The 23,011-nt window shown below is 41.6% G+C and overlaps 1 protein-coding gene across 4 annotated transcripts; it reads right to left on the bottom strand.

Annotated features, from left to right (window-relative positions):
- Window positions 1–206: 206 nt before the first annotated feature.
- Window positions 207–22,084, bottom strand: tpd52l2b (tpd52 like 2b). 4 transcript variants are annotated; one of them, XM_080733016.1, is made up of 9 exons: window positions 21,857–22,084; window positions 18,711–18,877; window positions 17,675–17,823; window positions 9,407–9,454; window positions 5,573–5,674; window positions 4,206–4,232; window positions 3,346–3,390; window positions 2,180–2,228; window positions 207–1,720 (listed from the first exon to the last, which is right to left on the bottom strand). In XM_080733016.1, exons 1-9 carry the CDS (start codon window positions 21,873–21,875, stop codon window positions 1,634–1,636), a joined length of 693 nt encoding a protein of 230 aa, XP_080589142.1. In that variant the 5' UTR covers window positions 21,876–22,084; the 3' UTR covers window positions 207–1,633. The 4 variants fall into 4 exon arrangements, with proteins under 4 accessions (XP_080589142.1, XP_080589139.1, XP_080589140.1 ...); XM_080733013.1 differs by lacking the exons at window positions 3,346–3,390; window positions 4,206–4,232; XM_080733014.1 differs by lacking the exons at window positions 3,346–3,390; window positions 4,206–4,232 and having other exon boundaries at window positions 207–1,714.
- Window positions 22,085–23,011: the final 927 nt, after the last annotated feature.

The following is a 23,011-nucleotide window of genomic DNA, read 5'->3' as shown; positions in this document are numbered from 1 at the left end:
CACAATGGTGATGCACCAGTGTTTTCACCAACCAGATATTTTACACCTAAATGATTTCCAGAGACGTAAAAACCTAATCCATGTCTGTGATACTGATCCCATATTGATTATTTTCTTGTGTTCTCCATTTGTAAAGTTTGCTTCATCTCCCCTTGTTAAACATACCGGCTCGACTGCTACTCTACCAGTCAGCAGCCACAGTTACAATATAGTTTCTTATATAATTTGTACATAATAGATAAAAGTTATGTAAAAACATTATGCAAAGCAGTGTAAAATAGTTTATAATACAAAATGGTTTACGTTTTTTTCTTATTTTGTTTTTTGTCCTCTTTACATCCTGTGGTGTTTTTCTGAGGGTGTTACACGAGACTTCGGTCGTATTTGCATGACTGGTATTTTGTACATTTGAGATGAGATATGAACATGCGTTAAGCAGTACTAGGCCTTGGTGGGTTGAGATGTGTGTAGGTGTGGTGGAGATGGGGGGAGGTCCCTATTCACAGTCAAACCACTATCCTCTGAGTCTGAACTATACTGCCCCCAATGGCCAACAGCAGAGAAGATCTTTTGGGTGTTTTAAATGTCTCACATCGAGTAAAAGTTTTAATTGTTTCATCAACAAAAGCTATCACTGAATGCTTCTAAGCTAGCTGTAGTTCAAACAGTACACAGTAAAAACTCCATGTTAATTTGACTGTTTAGATGTAACCAAATTAACTTGTAAGGGTCCATTTGGTTACACTCTTAAGAGTTAAATTAACATTGGGGACTTTACAGTGTAGGTAAATGTCTAGGTGTTATCTTTTCCCCCAGTTTCAGTACTCAAGGGAGCTTTGCTTTGGATTTGCAGAGCAGCATTCATGCCATTCTGCATTCACACACCACTAGCAAACCCATGGGTGTGCTATGGCCAAATAGTCAATATGCTAGCCAATAGATGACTATAGTGCCAATGGCATTGTAGTAAGAGGCTTGACTTGAAGTGCTAGTTGTGTTATTTACTACTGACTGTCTTTGTCACCAACATGCTCAGCTGCATATAACCTTTCAACACTGGCCAACAAAGACCAGTGGAAAAGACAAATGGAAAGACAAATCTATCATTCAATGCCTCTGTTCTACCAGGAAACATAAATCTTCCTCAACAGTAACAACCTGGTTTAAAAAAGGCACACACAAGGAACACTGAGTCAGAGCGTGGTCTAATTGGAAAGGGCTGGATGAGAGGGTGGGACAGAAAGTGGACGCAGGAAGTGATGTGATGAGGTGGTGGGTAGGCCACAGTGATGACTTAACAATTATCTTTCTTTTAACAACTAGGTAGAACATTTCACGGCTTTCATAACCAGCAGAAGTCTGGATTCTTATTTAGAAACAACCAAGAGATGCTCATCCAATAGACCACCACCATGTCAACCAACCAGATCTACCTAAACTTCCACCAATCGTGGCTTGAGCACATAATGCCAACGGCATAGACCTTGGGTGACCGGTAATTGATTGGTGACAGGTCATCGAGGAGCAGGGTCAAGGGATCAGGATTGACTCAGTGAGGCGATGTCGGTTCAGTCTCGGGTCGTGAGGAAGGAGTTAGGGAGTAGGAAGTGGATGAAGAGGAGGGCTGGTGTGTTCAGAAAGGTGCATTGTCCTGAGTGGGGTTGGCATCGGTGGGGGAGCCCATGGCCTCTCCGTTCCCTTTGGCTCCTACCACCTTGTACTTAAGACACATTTAGAGTAACAGAGAGGAGGGGGGAGGAGGGGGAGAGAGAGGGAGGGAGAGAGAGATATCAGTCAGATATCAGAGGATAATCAGTTCGTTAATTATGGGTGAGAAGATAAAAGGCAGTCGGAGAGAAAATGCCATGTTGAATAATTATAAATTCCTTTGCGTTTGCGCATATACAAAAACATGCAAGTACACACTAAACACAATTATATACATCATATACATAATCTTTTTTTTCTTACATACATTTACATTTGGAGTTTTGAGGGTTGTATTGCCATGGGATTGGATACTTTTTAGAATGCACCTTATGGCAACTCAAGCCCTGCTACAGTGAACTGGAACAGTCATGTTATCAAGGCCGCAACATTCTGGTATACTGTTGATACGATAACATAGCTGTTCCTGTTGAATGATTAAATTAACTGGTCTAGTTGAGTGTATTCTCACCTTGAGGTTCCCCATTTTGTCCTCAAATGACTTGAAGGTGGCAGAGTTCCTGTCACACAAGAGACACAGTGAGAGACAACATTCAGTGTTAGAGACAACATTCAGCCACTAGATGTCGCACTGCACTCCACAACACCTTTTTGCAAAAGGTTCCTTATTTCCCTGAGACACAGGCATGCCATTAGCAGCGTTGTATGGCATCAGCTGCCTCCAAGTAAACTCCCCAATGAAAGCGGAAACAACATTTATAAAGAAATCAGTCAGATGAGATAATTACAGAGGTGCTAACAACTCCCATTCTTTATTTGTATTCAGAGCCCTCTGCTATATCCTTTTTTATTCAAGTGTTACAGAATGATGCCGAACAGGATTATTTTGTTTACTGTATCGAGAATAGAAACACCTTCTTCCATATTTACACTGAACACTTTTAAAAGCAGGTGAAACAACAGTATGTGTGTGTGTGTGTTTGTGCAGTATAGGTCTCAAAATTACAAAACAAACTGCTTGTGTGTATATATTATGCACTTGTAACTTGATTGCATTGTTGTAAAGTACACAGCGCGCATTGTGTATGAAATGAGCTGTACAAATAAACCTGGACATGACATTTGGTTCCCAGACTGAAAACGTAATCCAATTTCCAGGCCTATATAACAATCATTCAGCTCAATAACGAGTATTTTACTTCTATGAGCAATGCCCAAAGAAAGCATAGGATATAGAATTCCATTTAAAATGTCATGACAAATCTTTGCTACACCACCTATCCTCGGGCATAGGATCACACTGCAACACGTTGTGCTTGTAGATCTGTTCTTTTTGTCACGTCCGGACGGTACACACTAGGCTGCAATCACTAAACCAATTTAGCAAAAAAATACTTATGTTACTTATTTCGTGTAATTTTATAAATGTTTTGGAAAAGAATTATGAACTAAATCAATAGCCAAAAACAATGCATAGCCAAATATTCTTCCAGGACCCTTGATAAATTCCAAACCTTTTCCATGAATTTCTTGACCGTGGGAACATTGAGTTGTACATTTTAGACATACTGTAGACTACGGAAAAGAGGTATGACTCTATAAGACAAACATGTTTCGAATATGTATAGTTGTGTTAAAGCAACAGTAAGAGTCAGTAGTATGCATGTGTTACTTTACCTCATCGCAGGCATACTTATGGAGTGGCGGATGGAATAGTTGCTACTTTGTAAGCATTAAAGAAGAAGGGACATAGAAGTGCAAGTGTTAAAGAAGCAGGCAAGCTGAAGTTCACACGCGCACGCGCACACACACACACACACACACACACACACACACACACACACACACACACACACACACACTGGCGTATGAGGATATAGTACCCACTGGTGCAGACAAACCAGTATACCAGACAGAAAAACAGACAGACACTCACACGCACACACACACGGGCAAAAGCAAGGTGCCCATTAATGGCTTATTTTCTCATTCATTAAAAATAACCAGAATACATTACATAAGAATCTGTTTAGAAAATAAGAAATTAATTCATAAAGATGATCTCTTTAAAAGTTTATGGGAACTTGGGAAGACATGCATAACACAATAAAATATGACCAAACTTGGAACATACTAGGGTAGTTCTCTGCATTTAGATTAAAGGTACTGTAAAGCTCTATATTCTGATAGTAATCATTGCAATAGTGTTTGTTTATTTCACTACTTCCAATTTCACTTATTTATCTTCTGTATAAGTTCCGTCTCCTGGTAGAAGGAAATTGACACCCCAACATTTATTTTCTGTTTACCAAAGAGCTGGAGAGACCCCTGTTAACTGTCCAAACAAACTATAGCAATTATTACTATCAGAAGCCGTTTGACACTTATTTTAACAAAGACATATCACTTACAGTGCCTTTAAGACCCGAGGTCTCCACACAAAGCATGGCAGAATGTTTTACAGAGCTTAACCTTATAGACTACACTTTGAAGTGATGAAACTCTAAATTGTTGGTGATATGACTTGTTAGTCTTACCCAAATGAGTTAGAGAAAGGCAGCGCTCTGTAGACACAACCAAGGCCGCCATTAAAAAAAAAAGAACAAGAGACAGGGTGAGGTAGAAGCAGTAACATTAAAACCACTACTACCCGTCAGCCCACCACTGGTAACAACACACCATGAATGGGACAATGCAGGGCAATGATATGTCTCTACTGGGGACATCTACAGGCAAGAATAGAAGCAAGGACACTGGAGGATGCAAGGGTGGATGGATGATGGATAGATAAGTAGATAAATGTATGGATGAATGGATGGATGGGAGGGCAGGCATGCAAGTTGGCTTTATAGGAAAGAGGACTGGAAAAAGGAAGTGATGTAAATAAACTTTATTAATGAAAGTTAAAAGAATATATATACAGTACAGGATGAAAATTATGCACGGACGCACGGACGCACGCACTCACACACGTGTGAAAAGGCGAGTGACTCGTATATGACAGGGCAGAAGCGAAGATGAGTTAAAGACATGATGGAGCTGGTATGGTTAAGGATTAGTTCTACACCTCTCTGTACGTCTACCATCGTGCACGTCTCAGGCCCAATACAAAAAGTAGTCCAGATAAAGGGGTTAAGATGTACACCAGCATCTATTACTGTTAGTGCAAATATGTCTACAGGAATGGTTCAACTATTTGACAAGACTTAATTTAGTAGTACCATCTTATTTTACAGTGTGAATGCATTCAAATGGTCCCAAGCATTCATTTTTACACTCAGGTATCTTATTTAATAAACTATGAAAATAAAACTGAACCATCCATTTAGACAACCTGCATTTCAGCTCTACAAAGATCAATAGGATTATGTTGCCATACACTGGTCTGGGATCAGTTTCAGAATTTTATACCACTATCGGAAAAGCTGCCGATACTTCCTAAAATACTGGTATCGTTGAGTATGCCAGTCTATGCCAATCCGATACCACGTAAAGTATCAAATGATAATTACATTACATCATTATTTGACTAACTTGTAGCTGCAGCTGCACTTGCAATTATTGATGGAATTTGTATTTATTCCTAGATCAGTGGTTCTCATAACTCTCAGTTACATACCTATAAGGGTCCATTTGGAACCCCCTCAATGAACCCTGAGAGTACCTAGACCCCACTTTGAGTTTTTTAAATTACGCACGGGTATCGGATAGGTACTCAGTATCAACCGATACCTAAGTTATGGGAATCGGTATCGGGAAGGATTTTTTAAAATCTGTATACCTCTAGAACTTTACCGCCAGAAGGTAGATGGATCCTGCAATGTTTTTCATAGATACAGGAAACTGATCCCTAGACAGCATTAAGAGGCAGTTTCAGCCCACACACTGTTTGTTGCAGCGTTACCTCATGTCTCCCAGTTTCCTGGTGATGGCTGTGCCCACGGTGGTGAGAGCTGCACTGGTCTTCTGACCTGCCTGAGACAAGGTCTCTGAAGTCTTCTTATATCTAGAGAGAGAGAGAGAGAGAATAAGCAAGGAGAAAAGATGGGAAAGAAAGGGATGGCAAAGGGAGAAGGTAAGTGAAAAAAAAAAAAAAAGAAAGGAGGGAGAAAGAAAACAACAAGTCAGAAGTATAGGGGACAGAAGAAGGGGTGGGGTAGGAAGAGAGAGAAAAGACAGATGAATGGCTGAAGGTGAGACAGAAGCGGAGAAGAGGGTGTAAATTAAAGTCATTCAACCACTCTGAATACTGCTGCTTCCCCAAGCAAAGACACCCTGCATTCAGCTGGTTAGTATGCACATGGACAAACATACACAGCAGCTCCAACACATTAATAAAGGTATGGATCAATCACAGCACAAAGAACTAGCCTCAGAACTAGCTGTCTAATTAACTAAATGTTTACAATAAATCTTATTTTTTAAACCAAGTTAGCTGGGCTATCTGCCAAGATGGGATTGTGCATCCCAAAGTGAGATAATAAATATGATCAGTCCCCCCCCCACTTTTTTTATATGATCAAATCTAGACTATTGTGGATTTACCAAAATGCTAAAGTAAGCTAATCCATAGACCACATTAAATAATTTAGAGTATAGTAACTTTATAGAATATATTTTGCAGTTCCCTGCCATGAAACAGGAAGTTCAATCTTGATTAACTGGATCAGCTGGTACAGAAGCGAGCCATTCCAATCTGGAACTTCAACATAATTGGAAAAATTCCAAACTGGAACATTCCACGTTGCTCTATGAAGCCAACTGAAGCCAGATAACCCCAGCAAGGTTTACTTCTAACCATCAAGAAAAGAAAACATGTACTGCTACTGTGCAACAAAAGCTCCAGACTCAGAGCAGCACACATTGTTTATTACCCAACTTTATGATTTACTTGCATGAAATAAATATTTAATGGCATCCCTTCTACTAAGCTTCTACGTAGTGGATGCATAAGGTCTAGTAGTTGACAGTAGATGTGAAAAGAAAATACTGCATTCTACAGTTATTGGCAAATGGGTCAGTAACGATAAGGACAATTAAATATAGAAGGCCAAGTATAATACAAACAGACAATTAAATATAGAAGGCCAAGTATAATACAAACAGATTTTCCCATCCAACCTGCTTTAACATATTTCCTGTATGCCTTGGCTTTAACACAAGGGAATGTATATCAAGGTGGGGTCCTTGAAAGGAGTTTAGAGCTGTGTGGTTGTGGTATCACACCTACCAGTCCAGCCAAACCAGTGACTGTACCATGTATCAGCAGCAAGGGTGTGGTGGATTGCAGGAGGCTATTTTGTTTGTTTAAGAAGCAAGACCGTAAAGGCTATAGAGAGAGGTCTGTTTCACAATACATGAAAAACATACATCCACAATTGTGTTTCACAATACATGAAAAACATACATCCACAATTGTTAGGTGAGTTGAAGGAACAAGTCCTAATTAAAAGTAACCAAACCCCCTCCTTGCAGACAGAATGGACATTGTCTCCGTGTTGCAAACGAGATGTCAAGAAGTCACACAGGTTAGTGTAGATTAGCAAGGTCAACAGGTGTGGCACAAAGTAGTCACACTGGATCTGCAAATACAGATACCCAGGCACATGTACACATGCACACACACAAATACACACAGCTTAATACACACTACCTACAGACATCTGGATAATAGAAGTAGATTGTCAGCAGACATAACAGAAGGTGGAGGTAATCTGGTCTACCAACTACAACTGAGCTCCTGGACTGGGCTGCACCAGCTATCCCTAAATCCAATACTGAAGGTCTTTTCACCGGGGGCGAATTTGCGAAGCGAATAATTTGCTTTTTTAAAAACCTCATAAAGTCAATGCAAGCTTCCCACCGGTCACAAATTTCCACAGAGCGAATAAGCAGCTTTTTATTTATTCACTCTTGTGTCGAATTTTGCTAACATTCACTGGCGAACTCCTCTCTCTCTCTCTCTCTGTATCAAAGCAAGCTAACGCTATCCCATTTAAAGAGAGAGAGAGTACATGGTCGAGGGACCATCCCTTTGCATTGAGGCAGAGGGGAACAGTGTTTCTCCTTTTCCGTGTCTCATCTGTGTGGCTGCTTCCAATACTGTCGTGCCGTCAGTGGTGGAAAAAGTCCTTACCAAGTTCTTAACTAAAAGTTAACTTGTTGTACCACTCAACTAAGTGAATGTTTCATTACGTTAAGATGACGTAAACAAATGGGTTTCCCACTCAGTGATGTCTAAATCTTGATTATGGAAAAACTTACAAGACAACTGGACTGGATGTAGGCTATACATAACTAAATCAGTGTTTGTCTTCATTCATTGTCTTCCCACAAAAACATAGAACAGCCATATTCCAAATGTATTTTATGAACCAGTCAATTGACTTCATGATCTAGTAAAAAAAAAAAGAATCTCAGTGGCTGCTCATAGCCTGCATAGAAAACAGACAAAACACACAAGTGCAGATAAAATAAACACATGAAAGCAGTGAAAACAAAGGAAGGGGGGAGACTTGAGATGATGAATGATCTATGGATCAAAATATACAAGACTAAGATGTTCAGTGTCAATTTAACCCAGTGAGAATTACATTTGACACTTGACAGCGTAGTCAGTTTCACAGATGAAACAGGAAGAGTGATTGTGAAGGTGAGTAAACATTCCTCTGGTACCAAAACAATCTCCTCAAGTCAGATTTATACTTCACTGTAGCATGGACAATATCTTATCTACAAGGTCACAATGCATGGCGATGCGTTGTGAGCTTATGGATCTGCCATTTTTCCAGCGCATAACACCATCATGCGGCAGGGTATAAATTAAGCATTAAATGAATAAAAACACTGAAATATAAATCTACAGTATACACTATGGACTCAACAACCATTACAAGGAGGAAAACCTATACCAATTTATGAAACTACAGCCAAGGCGAAAAGTCCACCTCAACAATTTGTCAGAAGAATTTGACCTTCCATAGAATTCGTGGCCTAAAATGCTATGATGATTCTTACTATACCTGCTGGGATGGACATATAGAAACATTAATAACTCTTATTTAAACTTAAAGACGGAAGTGACCAGTATGTGTAGTGTCACTATGCCAACACCAGCCCAGAGCCCACACCAAAAAAAGCTCCAAAGAATGAAAGAAACCTTACTGCATCTATTGGCGCTTTTCCTCTGCATGGAACTGGCTTGACTCAGCTCTACACTTTTGGTTTTCCATTAGGCAGAATTACCGGACAGAAGTGTGAGTGTCACTAGCATGATTGCATTCACAATGGACTACCCTATACCACATGGAAGCTCCTGAATATTGTTATAAACAAACTTTTAAACTAGCTGTTGTAAATGTGAAATGAATCAACTTTGAGCAACTGCATAGATTATTTCTCACCAGAAGAATTAAATACAAATAATTGAAAGAAACAGGTAAAATGTGTTGTACAGGTAAAATGCATAACACTTTCCAGAAAGCATGAGTTTTAGCATTAGCTTTAACTTTAGCATTGTTCAGCATTCAGGAGTAGGTTGGATGAACTTGCTGTGACAACCAGCTAAACTGAGGGGGTTATATTTGCAGTTGTAAACAAACTAGTAAAGTGAGTCAAGCTGAGCCAGTACACCATGCAGTGGAGAACGAAGTGAGTAGAGTCAAGCCCAGCCAGTATAATGCAGAGGAAAAATGACTGACGACACATAGGAACGTAAAAGTGAAAGGTGTGAACTCACGCTTCAGACTGGGCAATGTCATCCAAAGTGGCTGAAGCAGACAGATATCTATGGACACAACAGTAGGATTGTCACACAATGTTCAGGGAAAGGACAGACACACACACTACAAAACCATGCATGCAAAATTCAACAGTACTCGAGTACAGGGTTGGACGGAGAGAAAGTAGTTACTTGGTATTCTCATACAAACACTTGTGATGTCTTACACACACACACACACACACACACACACACACACACACACACACACACACACACACACACACACACACACACACACACACACACACACACACACACACACACACACACACACACACACACACACACACACACACACACACACACACACACACACACACACACACGATCGTGGAAGGAAAATGGTTACATTTAAAATGTCATTATAACATCCTGTGAAGCAGCTGTACATTCAATCTGCACAAAACAAGTCAAGCTGCTGAGCCTCTTATCAGGTCCATGTCACTTCTATGGGAAGGACTATCTAAATCTATAGCTATATCAACAATACGAAAAATGTGTCTCAGCTTTTATATTTACATTCCATTTTCAACATATGGGTCCCAGAAACTTTAATATAATTACTTATGTATTACATCCATTCTTCCCAGGTCTGATCCTATTGAGACATTAGACAAGTCAATGGTCCTCGTTTTGGACCAGTGCTGTAGAAACTCAATTTGAGGACAGTGTTTGCTGCTGTGTGATTTGGAATATGGGTTAATAGTTCAGTTTGTTGCAACAGGTTGAGTAAAATTGTCCTGTCTTGACAACATTACTGTGGTTTCCACTTTGTGTCACTAGTATGACTAAAGTTACTCCCCTCAGCCTTGATTGACCATATATATTTTTGTACATCTCTGGCAGGCCAGGGGCAGAGACTATGTTTTTACTCTAACAATCCAATCCCACTTTATTTATATAGCACATTTTAAAAACAAGTTTACCAAAGTGTGTGTGTGTGTGTGTGTGTGTGTGTGTGTGTGTGTGCGTGCGTGCGTGCGTGCGTGCGTGCGTGCGTGTCAGTGTGTCACAAACCACATGACCAACAGGAGCTAAACTGCAAAAAGTACACCCCCTGAATATCTTCGCAATCCATGAGCGGCTGGGTTATTTAAAAATGTGTGTTACTCCAGGTAGGCCAGCTGCATCCCATGACTTACACAGCCCTCAGTATGCTCTCTGAAGAGCCCCCCCTTTCTAGTTTAAAATAATATTACATCAAAGAGACATGGCAAAACACTTTGAATTTCAGCTAAATTAAACTCTGGTCATGGAAATGTCTTGGGTCCGAGAGACACACCTTAGCAAAAAGCAGACCAGTGGTTTTTGCAAACACATGAATGGATTTGGCAGCAGATAATAACACACCGATTAGTCAGGAAGCAAGCTGGCACGTACACACACACATACAGAGAAACTATTTGCATATAGGTTTAAGGCCCCTACACACCAAACAGAGTTTAGTCCTGACTAGTCTCTCAAGAACAGCCTAACTGAGCTCGAGTTACAACTGAGCTCCAGTCAAGTGAAAAGCATCGACCTCTTCTTTGACGATGGCTAGCCAGATTGAGTCCTGACTACTACAGATTATCGTTCGGGAAATCAACCGGGTCAGAAGTCGGGTGTAAAGGTGTTTAAAGTAGCTGTATGGTAGGTTGATGGCACTGTTGTACCTGTGTTAAAGGAAAAAAAAACTCCATGCCAGGAGGTGCCAGTAGTCTGCAGGAATTCCTGCAGTGTAAAAGGTGTTTCTAAATGTTGTGGAGGACCGTAAGGGATTGAAGTCTAGTTCGGGAGGCTTTCGTGTGGTGCGCACGCCGCTCGCGGGGATGGGACCTGCGTGTTCCGCCCCGCGGGGACGGGACCTGCGTGTCCCGCCCCCTACCCACAATACATAGGTAGACCTGCCCGGTAGTTAGTCATTGTTGCTGCAAGCTGCTGCCCCACCACCCGCCACCACCCCAGCTCCACCTATAGGTTCTGTGTCAGACCCTGCGGGGGGTCTCGGGTCATTGCCCGCAGAGATATGTTTAAGCCCACGATGTACATGGCCATACATGTACTTCGCCGTACATGGTACACGTGTGATCGTGGGCCTGCAGGAAATGACCCGAATGCAGAATCCATGCCAAAAGTTATGCTCCTGCTTAGGTTACTATATAGATGCCTGTTCTTATTTCCTAGGCTGTTAGTATGCTGCCTGCTTTAGTATAGTATCACAGTTATACATGTCATGCCTTTGCTGCTTTCCTGCTGCCATCCTCATGTTAATAAAATATATTCTAACCTAATGAAAGCCCCCTGAAATAAATGTAAACATTTCTGACCTACATTTTAATGTCCCTTTTGCTGTGGGCACATCCTATTGCCTAGAGCCATACAAATCTGACACTGATGTGCCTGTTGACTCACACAGGAGTGGTTATTGTGGTGCGTTACAGCAGCATAATGCCTCTTACTGTACAATCCAAAGTCATCACTGAGACACACTCACTGTCACGTTGAACATGGACTGAGACACTGCCTGTCTGCCTTCTATTTCAGTGCTTGACTGTAGTAGCTATGCATGTCTCGTGTGAAAAAGCATAACATATTTGTTGAGGAACATGTTACAAGGGTGTATGTGGCACTGTATGTGTGTTAGAGAGTTAGTGTATTCAGTCATTGCAGTACATCTCTTTCTATCTGTACCATCTTAGTCACATGGCACACTTACTAGCTTTTTCCCTGCCTGTGAGTGTTTACTGTAGTCTGTTACACTGACACAGTCTCTATGAGTGTAACTAACTAAACTGTAAAACAGTCTTAATTGAGGTCTGACAGTGTAAACATTTATCCATAAGGGTCCAATAGGTCTCTCTTATTATCTTTCCCTCTGGTTTCATATTTCTCTCAACCTACACCTTATCTTATTGTTCTTTTGTGTGTAATTCCGTATTCTGTATAGCATCATCACATGATACTTTGTCTGTGCTCAAAGGCCAAAGGCTACAGAATGTTCCTGTCTGCACAAAGTGCACATACCGTTTCTCAAGCTCCTAGCCATGAAAATGCACTTTCTATCCTTCCTGTGTGTGCGTGTCCACCATTTCCATGGTATATTCACCGTATAACATCTATATCTATGATGTTGGCACCTAACTGTGACCCAGTGCCTGAACACAAAGTCTTGCTGAGACAGCTTTATATTATAGACTCCACAAAGCAGTGTGTGTGTGTGTGTGTGTGTGTGTGTGTGTGTGTGTGTGTGTGTGTGTGTGTGTGTGTGTGTGTGTGTGTGTGTGTGTGTGTGCGCGCACACACACGCTTTGTAAATATGTGCTCCTTCTCTGCTAGTGTTTCTAAAACTTTATGAAATGCATAATCTGTGTCTTCAGACTCTTCACCTTCCACTTCTCTTATCAAGCCATGTGACGAAGCAAAAACCTGCTAGAGCTTCCTTACTCTTCTGTTCCTGTCTGTCCCTCCCATTACCTCCATCTCACATTCCATTGCTTGCTTCCTCCCACTCATTCTTTCAACAGCAAGTCTGGGCAGTCTGTCTGGTCGCCAGGCAGCAGCCAGAATTGTGTGTTGGGATGAGCAGTGCTTTATTTCAGGCATGCTTGTGGTTGTGTGTGTGTGTGTGTGTGTGTGTGTGTGTGTGTGTGTGTGTGTGTGTGTGTGTGTGTGTGTGTGTGTGTGTGTGTGTGTGTGCGTATATACAAATACAATATATGTAGGGCTGTCACAATTATGACATTTTACATGACGATTAATTGTCACTCAAATAATTGCGGTTAATGATTTAATTGTGTTTTTGTCGTTGACAATTACATTTCTGTTTGGCTTTTAGGCTTTGAAGTTGCACATGGTAGATATGACACATAATCTAAAATATACAAAGAAAGTACTGACATATTTGACAACTTTACACTTAAAAAGAACATTGATAGTGGAAACAGCCAATCTACAAGCTCACAACACGTTGCATCTGCTATTTCCACAATTTTTGACTTTTTTTTTTTAAATATATGAACATTTTTCAACATGTTAACGATTTTGGCGATTATGAAAAATAATCCCGATTATGTTAAATAATTGCGATTAGACGATTATGTAATAATTGTGACAGCCCTAAATATATGCATGAAGGATGCACCTGAGTGGGTGTGAAAGCACGGCCAACACAAAGCACAGCATGCCATCCATGTCAGCCTAAGCTAAATAGCGGCAGAAGCTTGTGTAGCCAGCCAGTTAGCTACAGAAGCAACCATCCAGAAAAATTCCATTAGCTTTAGATTACACAGCCACCGCGCAGAGGACACAGGGACAAAACTCAATACATTACTGCTCATTACCGGTTCATATGGATTCATTCAGCAGGGAAAAATACCACTGGATGTGTAGAGAGAACTTGAGAAACTGATCACAATATTCTTCCGCTTCATTTATACTGTGTTGAATGCTGAGAGCTGAAAGTTGCAGTAGCTCTGCAAGCTCAAAACACATCATGCCATGGTAAGCCTTTTTGTGAGCTTGTGGATTGGCTATTTTCCCATTCAGGCTTTATGTTAGCATTTATGTGTCCGTTTGTGTTGTGCCTTGCCTGAATTTAAACAGAATAAAGGGTTTGAGTTTCATCATCAACTCCCTGCGACACTTTGTTAAAAGATAAAAATACATAATTTCTGTCTATGCATAAATGAGTAAAGGGTCATTATTTACATGCACCAGAATGCAGAATGCACCACCACCATTCCTGTGAAGTGATCCTACAATAACACTATTCAACTACAGTACATAAAATGACAGGGATATCTTTCATTTAGGTATTGCATAACAGAATATAAAATAACAATGGTCTCTGTGTGGGTATAAACGCAGAGAGGAAGTGGTTGTGCTGAAAAGATAAAAATATGGGAGAATGCTGGTTGAGCAGGAGGAAGTGGAAATGAGGATGTCACCAGCTGTGCCTGGACGGCCAGAGGTCACACGACCTGTTGGAACAGGAAGTATAAAACAACTGGAGAAACCGATAGGAGAGAGATGGGATGGGGTGCGGGGAGTTGTAAGAGAGAGAGGAGGACTGTACGCAAGAAAGAATGTGAGGTAGAGAAACAGAAGGAGAGGGCACGAGAGTGAGACAAGCACAAAGAGAAAGAAGAGGGGGTGAGAGAGATGAAAGACACTGCCAGGAGACAAGAGATAGAAATAAGAGACAAAGAAACATCCGCATAGGCAAGAAATATTAGAAACACAAACTGGCACTGCCGGAATGCTACATGCTAATGTAGCATTTACTATATGCTTCAGTCCTTCACGTTCACATAAGACAAGACAGGCACACAGCAGCACAAGCTAATGCATGGTTACACATCAGGTTATCAAATACCACGATCTACTTATGCCTGATTTATAATTAGATGCCTACCATGTCGCACACTGAAAATAGCAGACCTACAAGCTCATAACGCATGTAGATCTTGTAGATCGGCTATTTTCAGTGCACAACACAGGCGTGCAACTAAGTATAAATCAACCTTGGCACACCACAAGGGACAAACCATAAGGGACAGCAGATTGAGAGGAGGTTGTTATGCGAAACACAGACTGCAATGGTTAGGTGACAACTCCACACCAACAGTAGAAACAGACTTCTCAGAGCATTACAAGTCCTGATCTAGGAGGAATATTGACTGAAACAAGGGAGGGTTCTCATTTCTCAAAATGAGGTACATGGACTCCTTGGGAGGTCCTGAATCACCACTAAGGGGTCAATGATCGAAACTGATCAAAAGATAGTTCTAACTAAGTGAGATATATTGAGGGTGTCGCAGATGAAGAACACCTAGAGGTGGACTTTACTTTATCAACACATAATCTATAAACTGTACCGTAATAAACCAGTTGAGAATCACTATTATAGAAGGTTCTCAGAGGGATCCTGACCGAGTGTAGATCTGTACTACTGCTGCTACTGTGAGACGCTGGGTCAATACCGCAGGTTAGAATACAGCTGTTCTCAAATATAGAGAAGGGGTGAGAGGCGCTAAAAGGCTTGGGAGAGACCAGGAGACAGTGTGAGTGGTGTTCTATTTGAGAGGAGAGGGTCATGGGTAAAATACAAAGAAAAGAAAGTAAGCACAGAGGGAGACAGCGAGGTGGAGAGAGAACCAGAGTCTACGTAAACAGAGAGAGAGCAAGTAACTTGTGAGGGAGTATGTGAGTAAATGTGAGAAAGAGTGAGAGCAGAGCTGTATTAGACCAAATACTGCAGAATGCACACACACGTGCATGCGTGTGTGTGCGTGCGTGCGCACACACTCACACACACACACACTCTATTAGTGCTGTGCGAGTAGACTCACAAATCAGAACCGGCAACTTTCTCATTCCACTGGCCCAGTTTCTCTGTGGTTTTCACATAGCTAGAAACAGACACGAAGGGAAGCTGTGATAGAAGATAACATACATACAAACTGCAGGTTTTTAGAAGTAGTCAGTAGGGCTACACGTTGCCACAACAATCATTTCCTCTCACTTAGGTTCTTTAACCCTGGTCCTTAGTGATCGCCGGTATTTCTGGTTTATCTTACCAGGTCAGGAAGTTAATTGCAGTCAGCCCTTCCATAATAAACCATAAAGTAAATACAGTAGAAGGGCCCTCCAATACAGTACCAATACATAACATATTATTTCATTGAATATCTACTTCCTTTGATATTGTTGATGGCATGTTAAAATGGGTGATTCCTTGTATGATCCATTGTATGCGGAAAAAGTCATTGACCAAAACAGGTTATTCCGATTCTATTCTTTTTTCAGGCATGTTTCCCAAACCCCCTCTTCCTGCCTCTTTAAACCCCCCCCCCCCAACTCTGGTAATATCAACCACCTACTCTTGCCTGTGGATCTATTCTGGTCTGCCATTGCTTTATAATGCTGTATAACTGCAGAGCACAACCCACAGTTCCCAGAAGCACCCATACAGTATGTCATCATATGACTCATTCACAATGGTGGGTACACCCGATAACTCTGCTACTGTGACCACAGTCACTTTGTTTGATTGTGTCACACAGTACATGGTAACTAGGCCTGGGGCGGTATCGACATTTTGTTACCGCGATTACCGTCTTCCCATTTACCGACGGTACTGCGGTAATTACCGCACCCCCGTATCTATTAATTAAGGTTCGGCGATAAGCCAAAATATTGCAATCATCTTCCCTAAAGTCGCCTCTCCACAGTGGAGAGGCGACACAGCCTGACCGCCCGAGTTATACTTCTCCGTACAGCACAGCGGGTATGGCTTTGAAAGGAGCAGATCTACAAGCTCACAACACATTGCATCCGCGACGCGTTCTGAGCTTTTAGATCTGCACTGTCGGGTTACCATAGTAACGTAGGCTAGCTAGTAGGCTTTTCAGACACAAACAGCTGTGTGAACAAACCAGAAGAGGAAGGGTAGTCAGATCGTGTACAGTGATTCTGTAAACTCACGTCACGTCTCAACTCTCAAATCGCAGTGATTGAGTGGTGCTATATACAGGTTTTAGTTACAAGACTTGACAGAAAAGGTTATAAAATCTCCGACGCGCCGCCGAACGGGCACAACGTGCGACGCGATGGAAAAAGTAAAATAGTTTCATTTTCGGCTTTAGTCCACGCGGCCCGCGCTCCGCCAGTAATCCGTATGAATAAAAAAAGATATGCCACAACACAAGGTATGTATTAACATCCTTGTGTCGAGTGGATTACAAAGAAAGTTTACGCTGCTCTGTACTCCTCTACGCAGGCAGCTGCAGGAGTGACTGTCTGTGTCTGAGTGAGAGTGACGTATGTGGCTTCCAAACTGTGGTACACGGCCCAGAGCAGAGCGGCATGGAGCGCATGCGGTCCTCGCTTCTCCCCTGTTTTAAAACTCGCTTGTTTTCCAATAAAAAATAGACTTTTTTTGTCTTTTTTTACCGCGGTAAGCACACTGACACCGCGGTAGACCTCGGTTTACCGCGGTACGGCGGTACGGCGGTTACCGTGTCCAACCCTAATGGTAACATTCATTTACTATGAAATTAGTATTGATGTTGTCATAATACATTTAATTTACCGGTAAATCATAATTACTGAAATAAACTGGGCAACACTGGGCACCTCTACAAGGGTTAGAGGTCAGTCAATCCACTCATTCTCAATCTAGACATGCATATATTACAGTATAAAACATATGACCAGTATTAGCGTGTGGTGAATACGTACGCGTTGGATGTCTGTACATCCTGCCAGCTCTTGCTGATGTTCTGTTTGAGCTCGTTTAGTGGACTCAGACCCAGCTTCCTCTTCAGCTCTGTGGCATGTTTCTCTTTGGCCGACAATACCTGGCGCAAGGTATTGATCTCTTCCTCCACCTGGGAGGTATGGAGATAATAGAGGAGAGAGAGACAAACAAGAAACGTGATGATGGTGGAGAGAGGTAGATATGGGTTTTGGATTAGTTGAATCATATTTTTTAAATCACATTGCTATATGAATTTTCACACAAACGTCTGCGATATCCTAACATTAAGTTTAGACACCAGCGGTAAATATGTTTTTAACCGGCATGACAGATACTTTCTGCTTCAGGCTGTATGTTCAGTGTGTAGTGTGATTTTCAGCCTGCTGGCTTTTCATTGTTTACAAATCCAAATGACACCAGATGCATGTCTTTTTAACATTGAGTCGTGTCTTGCTTCTTTAAAGATTCTACACTGCTGGTGCTTTTCTGTTGGAATGCAGCCAGATGGGTCTATTTTTGCACTGTGTTTTGCCCTGTATTGGTACTTATGAGCAAAGATATGAGCTCAGAGCAACTCTGGCGTAGGTACCGATCATATATCCTCTGTGAATTTACAAGCAATTATATCTACACGTGATCATAACTCTGGTAACGATCCTACTGTAGGTAAGACGGCTTCCAACATACATTATGTTCAGCTGGAGCGAGAAATCATAAAAAATCTAAATATTCAGTTTAATCTCTTACACCGTAAGAGTATGTACAGTAATACCCACATCCTCCGTGGTGGTGGGGCAGGGACTTTACCAATGCGCCACCCGAGCGAAGGTTGACTTTTTAACATAGCTGGCAATGTTGAAAATGGATCTATCAGCATGTACCATCACACTTATTTTATCGCATCTCATATATCACAATATTTATCGCACATCAGATATTTTCTCCATATCAGCAGAATGCAGAATCCCTTATTCAGGCAGCAAAATGGCAACCCACTTGAGCGGTGGAGTTTCCTACCTTGATGAGTTCTTGGTGAAGTTCTTCAGCCTCTTCCTCTGACAGACCAGGGGGCAGAGGGTTGACAGAGTTGCCCACCGCCCCTCCCTCCATCATCACAGGGACGTCTGACAGACTGTCTGAATGCTCCACATCTACAGCTTTGTTAGGAGAGTTCAGGTTGATGTCTGGGATGGAGGGACAGAGAGGGAGAGGTGAAAGTGAAGTGGGATGAAGGCAAGACAGGAAGGAAAGGTAGGAAGGACAAAATGAAGAATAGAAAGAAAGAAGAGAAAGAGTCAGACAAATTGAAATAAAGGCAGGAGAGAGTCAAAAGGGACAGTTGGAGAGAGAGGAAGGCAAGAAAGAGATAAGAAAAGTGGGAGAGAAAGGGTACAATTATCAACACGTGTGCACAATACGCACGCACATACGCTCAGACAGCAACCAAGGCAAGTGAAAGGCTAGTGTTGCAGGAGACATCCGGAGAGGAGACAGTGAAGTGTCAATTAGCAGAACCAAGTAGGTCTCTGTGATAGGAGAGAACACTGACCACAGTCTCCCTGCTCCATTACACCATTTACTACATCACAACCGGATCTCTGAGACAACTGGCTCCATTAGAGATTAATACTGAAAATTACACTGCATTTCAAGTCGACTGGTATATTGATGGCAAAAGGGAGGGATAATCCACTCCACTGAACTGAAAGATTGATGCCAATGGTAGGTAGGTAGGTGACTTAACTTGGACCAACTGCATAACCAAAACAAACTGCAGAGAATAATGGGATGATGATACATAACATGAGATGACTCATTATTAAATAGACTAAAGTGAGGATGGAACAGAGCAACATCAAGAGAACAAAGGACACAGAGGGAAGCAGCCCATTGTCTCAGAGACAGAATGAGATGGGTTGAGTCCTGAGTCCTGACTGGGGCTTGGCAACAGTGTACAGTACGGCACGTGATCAGCCACGCAAAGGCAAACACCACAAACTGTTTCTTGCAGGTTTTAAAGGACACAGGTCATGATGAGTGATGATAAAGGCGATACCATATCAGCATTAGCCACAACTACACCCACAAATTTGACTCAAAGATGAAGGCCAGATGAGGTAATTTTTCTTCTCATCTTCGTCACCAATACCGCTGTCAGTCTTCGTAGGGCAGAGTTAATGCCACACCAATCTGGCTAGCCATCGTCAAGGAAAAGTTTGGTTGCTCTTTTCACTTTTGCAGCAATGCACAAGTCTGTAATCGAGAGACTAATGCCACACTAACACGCAAAACCACATACCTCTGTGCCTGCTTTCCTTATAACACCTAGGAATCAACCCCTGATATCAGTGGGAAGGGAAGGACTGACTTTATATAAACTGCTCTCCCAAAAAGATTTTAATAAATGACTCAACCTATTAAAACAAACAATAATACCGTACATGAACCAAAATACAATTTAACATTTCATCACCAAGTGCTATCAAGCTCAGTGCAGACTTTAATCTATTGACAGAACTCAAAAACTGTTGAGAGAAAAACATGACTTGGCTTTTGAGTCTAATCTAGGCCAACACCCAAAGATCCATAGGAGTATGTCAAGAATGACTCACAATGACTTTCCTCCAATGGAGAAGCCAGTTTTAAGAGACTAGATGCCCAACATAATTTACAATGAGCACATACAGTATAAGAAACGTTGGGATAAAAAAAGTGGGCTAGACAGGCAAGGCCCAATTCACTCAATTCTCCAGTATGTCATACTTGAATTAGGCCAGCAGGCCCAGCGCACATCTATTAGTGAAAATAAGGCCTTTAACTTGGGACAACTGAAGCAGCGGAATGCAATAAAAGGTTGCATGCCATCATGACAACAATATTATATACCTTTATGTATCCTATAATTGAAATAAGATACAAGTACAGAATTTGCAGCCATGTTTAGATGATGGCTACTTAGTCTAGAAAGCACTTCCATTAGTTCCATACAATGTTTACTTCATTATTACAACAGACAGATTGCAACTTTGACAAGAGCAAAGTGTAATGATATTTTCTGTTAGCGGAAATTTGTTCCAGACAAAACTGGCCAGACACTGCAGACAGTCAGGTAGATAACGGCTATCAAGTGTAGTGTAGACTTCCGTGAAAAAACAAAGGGAGAGGCAGTCAATAAAAGCTATGTTTAATAACTAACTCTGGCAGTAATAGGTACCTAAGAGTAAACAGTAGCAAACACTTTGACATCAAATACTTTGACAATTATCCAGCAATGTTGGAAAATAATATTGCTACAGTACAGGTTACCTATTGCATAGTGCAAGGCCACCCATTGTTTGTTTACAAGCAGAACGGGCACGCCCCACAAGAACTGGGTCTGACATGTTTGTAAAACTTGCCATGGTCTGTACATTTCCCAAAAAATGAACCAAAGTTCTTCCAGCAGCTGCTGGCCAGAGCTTAGTCAAGATATGTGATTTCACTTTTGATGGTAACACTACGACCAAGTCGTCTTGCCATGAATAGGTGTGTGCGGCAATCCGGTGACCTAGTAAATTCTGTGACTTTGGTTTGTTGGGTATTTCAGTTCAGGATGTTTTACTTATAGGATAGTGTCAGTAGTTTCAGATCACATATAAAGGTACTTGTATGACACACTGGTTATATCCTCATTGATATATTATGTCTTTCACAATTAATCTTAAACGTGAATTAAATATACATTATATCAGAATTGACACTGTATGCACTAGAATACATGCTTACTTTTAAGGTGACAGCATGCACATATAACATTTAACCACCTTTACATTTCAACAACATAGAAGATATAGGTTTGAGGCACAGACTAACACCTCAGGATTCTATAGGTCACGCTTTTCCCTGCAACAACTGTCCCTGATATTTATTTCCAAGCGGTCTGTTGTTGCATCGGGCCCACTGCCCCACTCTGTCTTGTTGCTGCACAAATGACAATTATTTAACAGCCAACAACCCCCAGACAAAACAAAATGTGACAGAGGTACATGAACTAATGTTAAGCAGAAGCATTCCGTTCAACAACAAACAACCACGCTTATCTGGTCACAATGCAACCTGCCTGCCAGTTGCCACATATTGTAGCTAACATTGGCTAACTGACTAGCTATCTAGCTAACAATTACCTTGACTGGCGGGATCCATTGCGTCGAAATGACAGGTGGAACTCTCTCTAGTAGCTAATAAACGTTAAATGTAGTCAGAACGTGGGTAAGAGACGACACCGGCGTGTTCTCCCACTCGCTAAATGTAAATATTAGTAGTTTCGTGTCAGTTTTGTCCCACTGACTCCAACTCGTCGATAGAGAGTAGACTGGAACAACTGCACTCCTCCTGTCCTGAACCAAAACAGCCAGCTCAGCTGTCTGTCAACTACACGGGCATTACACACCTACTTCCGGTGACGGAAATGTCAAAATAAAATTATCGTGAAATGGAAAAATATGTTTTTCACACTTTTAGAGCATAGCCTACCCGTGGTCAGATTGAGGACATATTTTATCTGACGAAGATCTACTTGGCCTGTAAAATGGAACTGAATTTTCTAAACCAAGAGTTTTTTCCCCCCACTTATCTTGTAGTGTATGTAGTTATGTAGCAAAAAGAAGTTACCTTATGTGAATGTTTCAAATAGCCGGCCCTAGATTCTTGTAAACCATGTTCTATGGACCCTAGTCTCGCGTGGCCAGACTGTTGCCTCCGCGATTTGGTCAAATGCTCTATATAGCATTCAGAGATTGTGGAATAGTTGTCTGGCTACGCGAGACTATATGGACCCTAACCCTGGCACTATTTTGGCAGCTGCTGAAAGTTTGTCTCATTCACTTACTATACAAGTATACACTATACACTATAATAAAAGGAAGAAAAAAAAATATTTTTTTTTTACTGATTCTGAATCCAATGCAAGCATTTGTTTTGCACAAAAAAACATTAAAGCCATACTGTGTAAGATGCCCAACTAGTGGTCATTAGCCCTATAGCAAACCGCGGTCGCGTCCGCGTCTTTCGGACGTTTTTCGTACCTTCAGACCCCCGCGTCTGCCTCCACCTCGCTGAGATCTATCTTTTAAGGGGTCCCTTGTTCCTGTGCGTTCAGTAATTCCAGAGATACGGACTCCTTCACCCTGCCTGGTAGGCGAAATTACCTAGAGAAGGGATGGTACAAACGGGCGACAACAAATATGGCTGCCATAGCGACCCCACTTCAAGATGCGCTGTGATTGGCCGGCAGTTGTATAACCCTCGCTGTGATTGGCCGGTAGTGTGATGACGCAATT

The sequence above is a fragment of the Nannobrachium achirus genome (assembly GCF_963921795.1).
Source record: "Nannobrachium achirus genome assembly, chromosome: 9".
NCBI classification, from domain to species: domain Eukaryota; kingdom Metazoa; phylum Chordata; class Actinopteri; order Myctophiformes; family Myctophidae; genus Nannobrachium; species Nannobrachium achirus.
The sequence above is the reverse complement of the archived record's forward strand: the minus strand, read 5'-3'. Positions and strand labels throughout refer to the sequence as shown.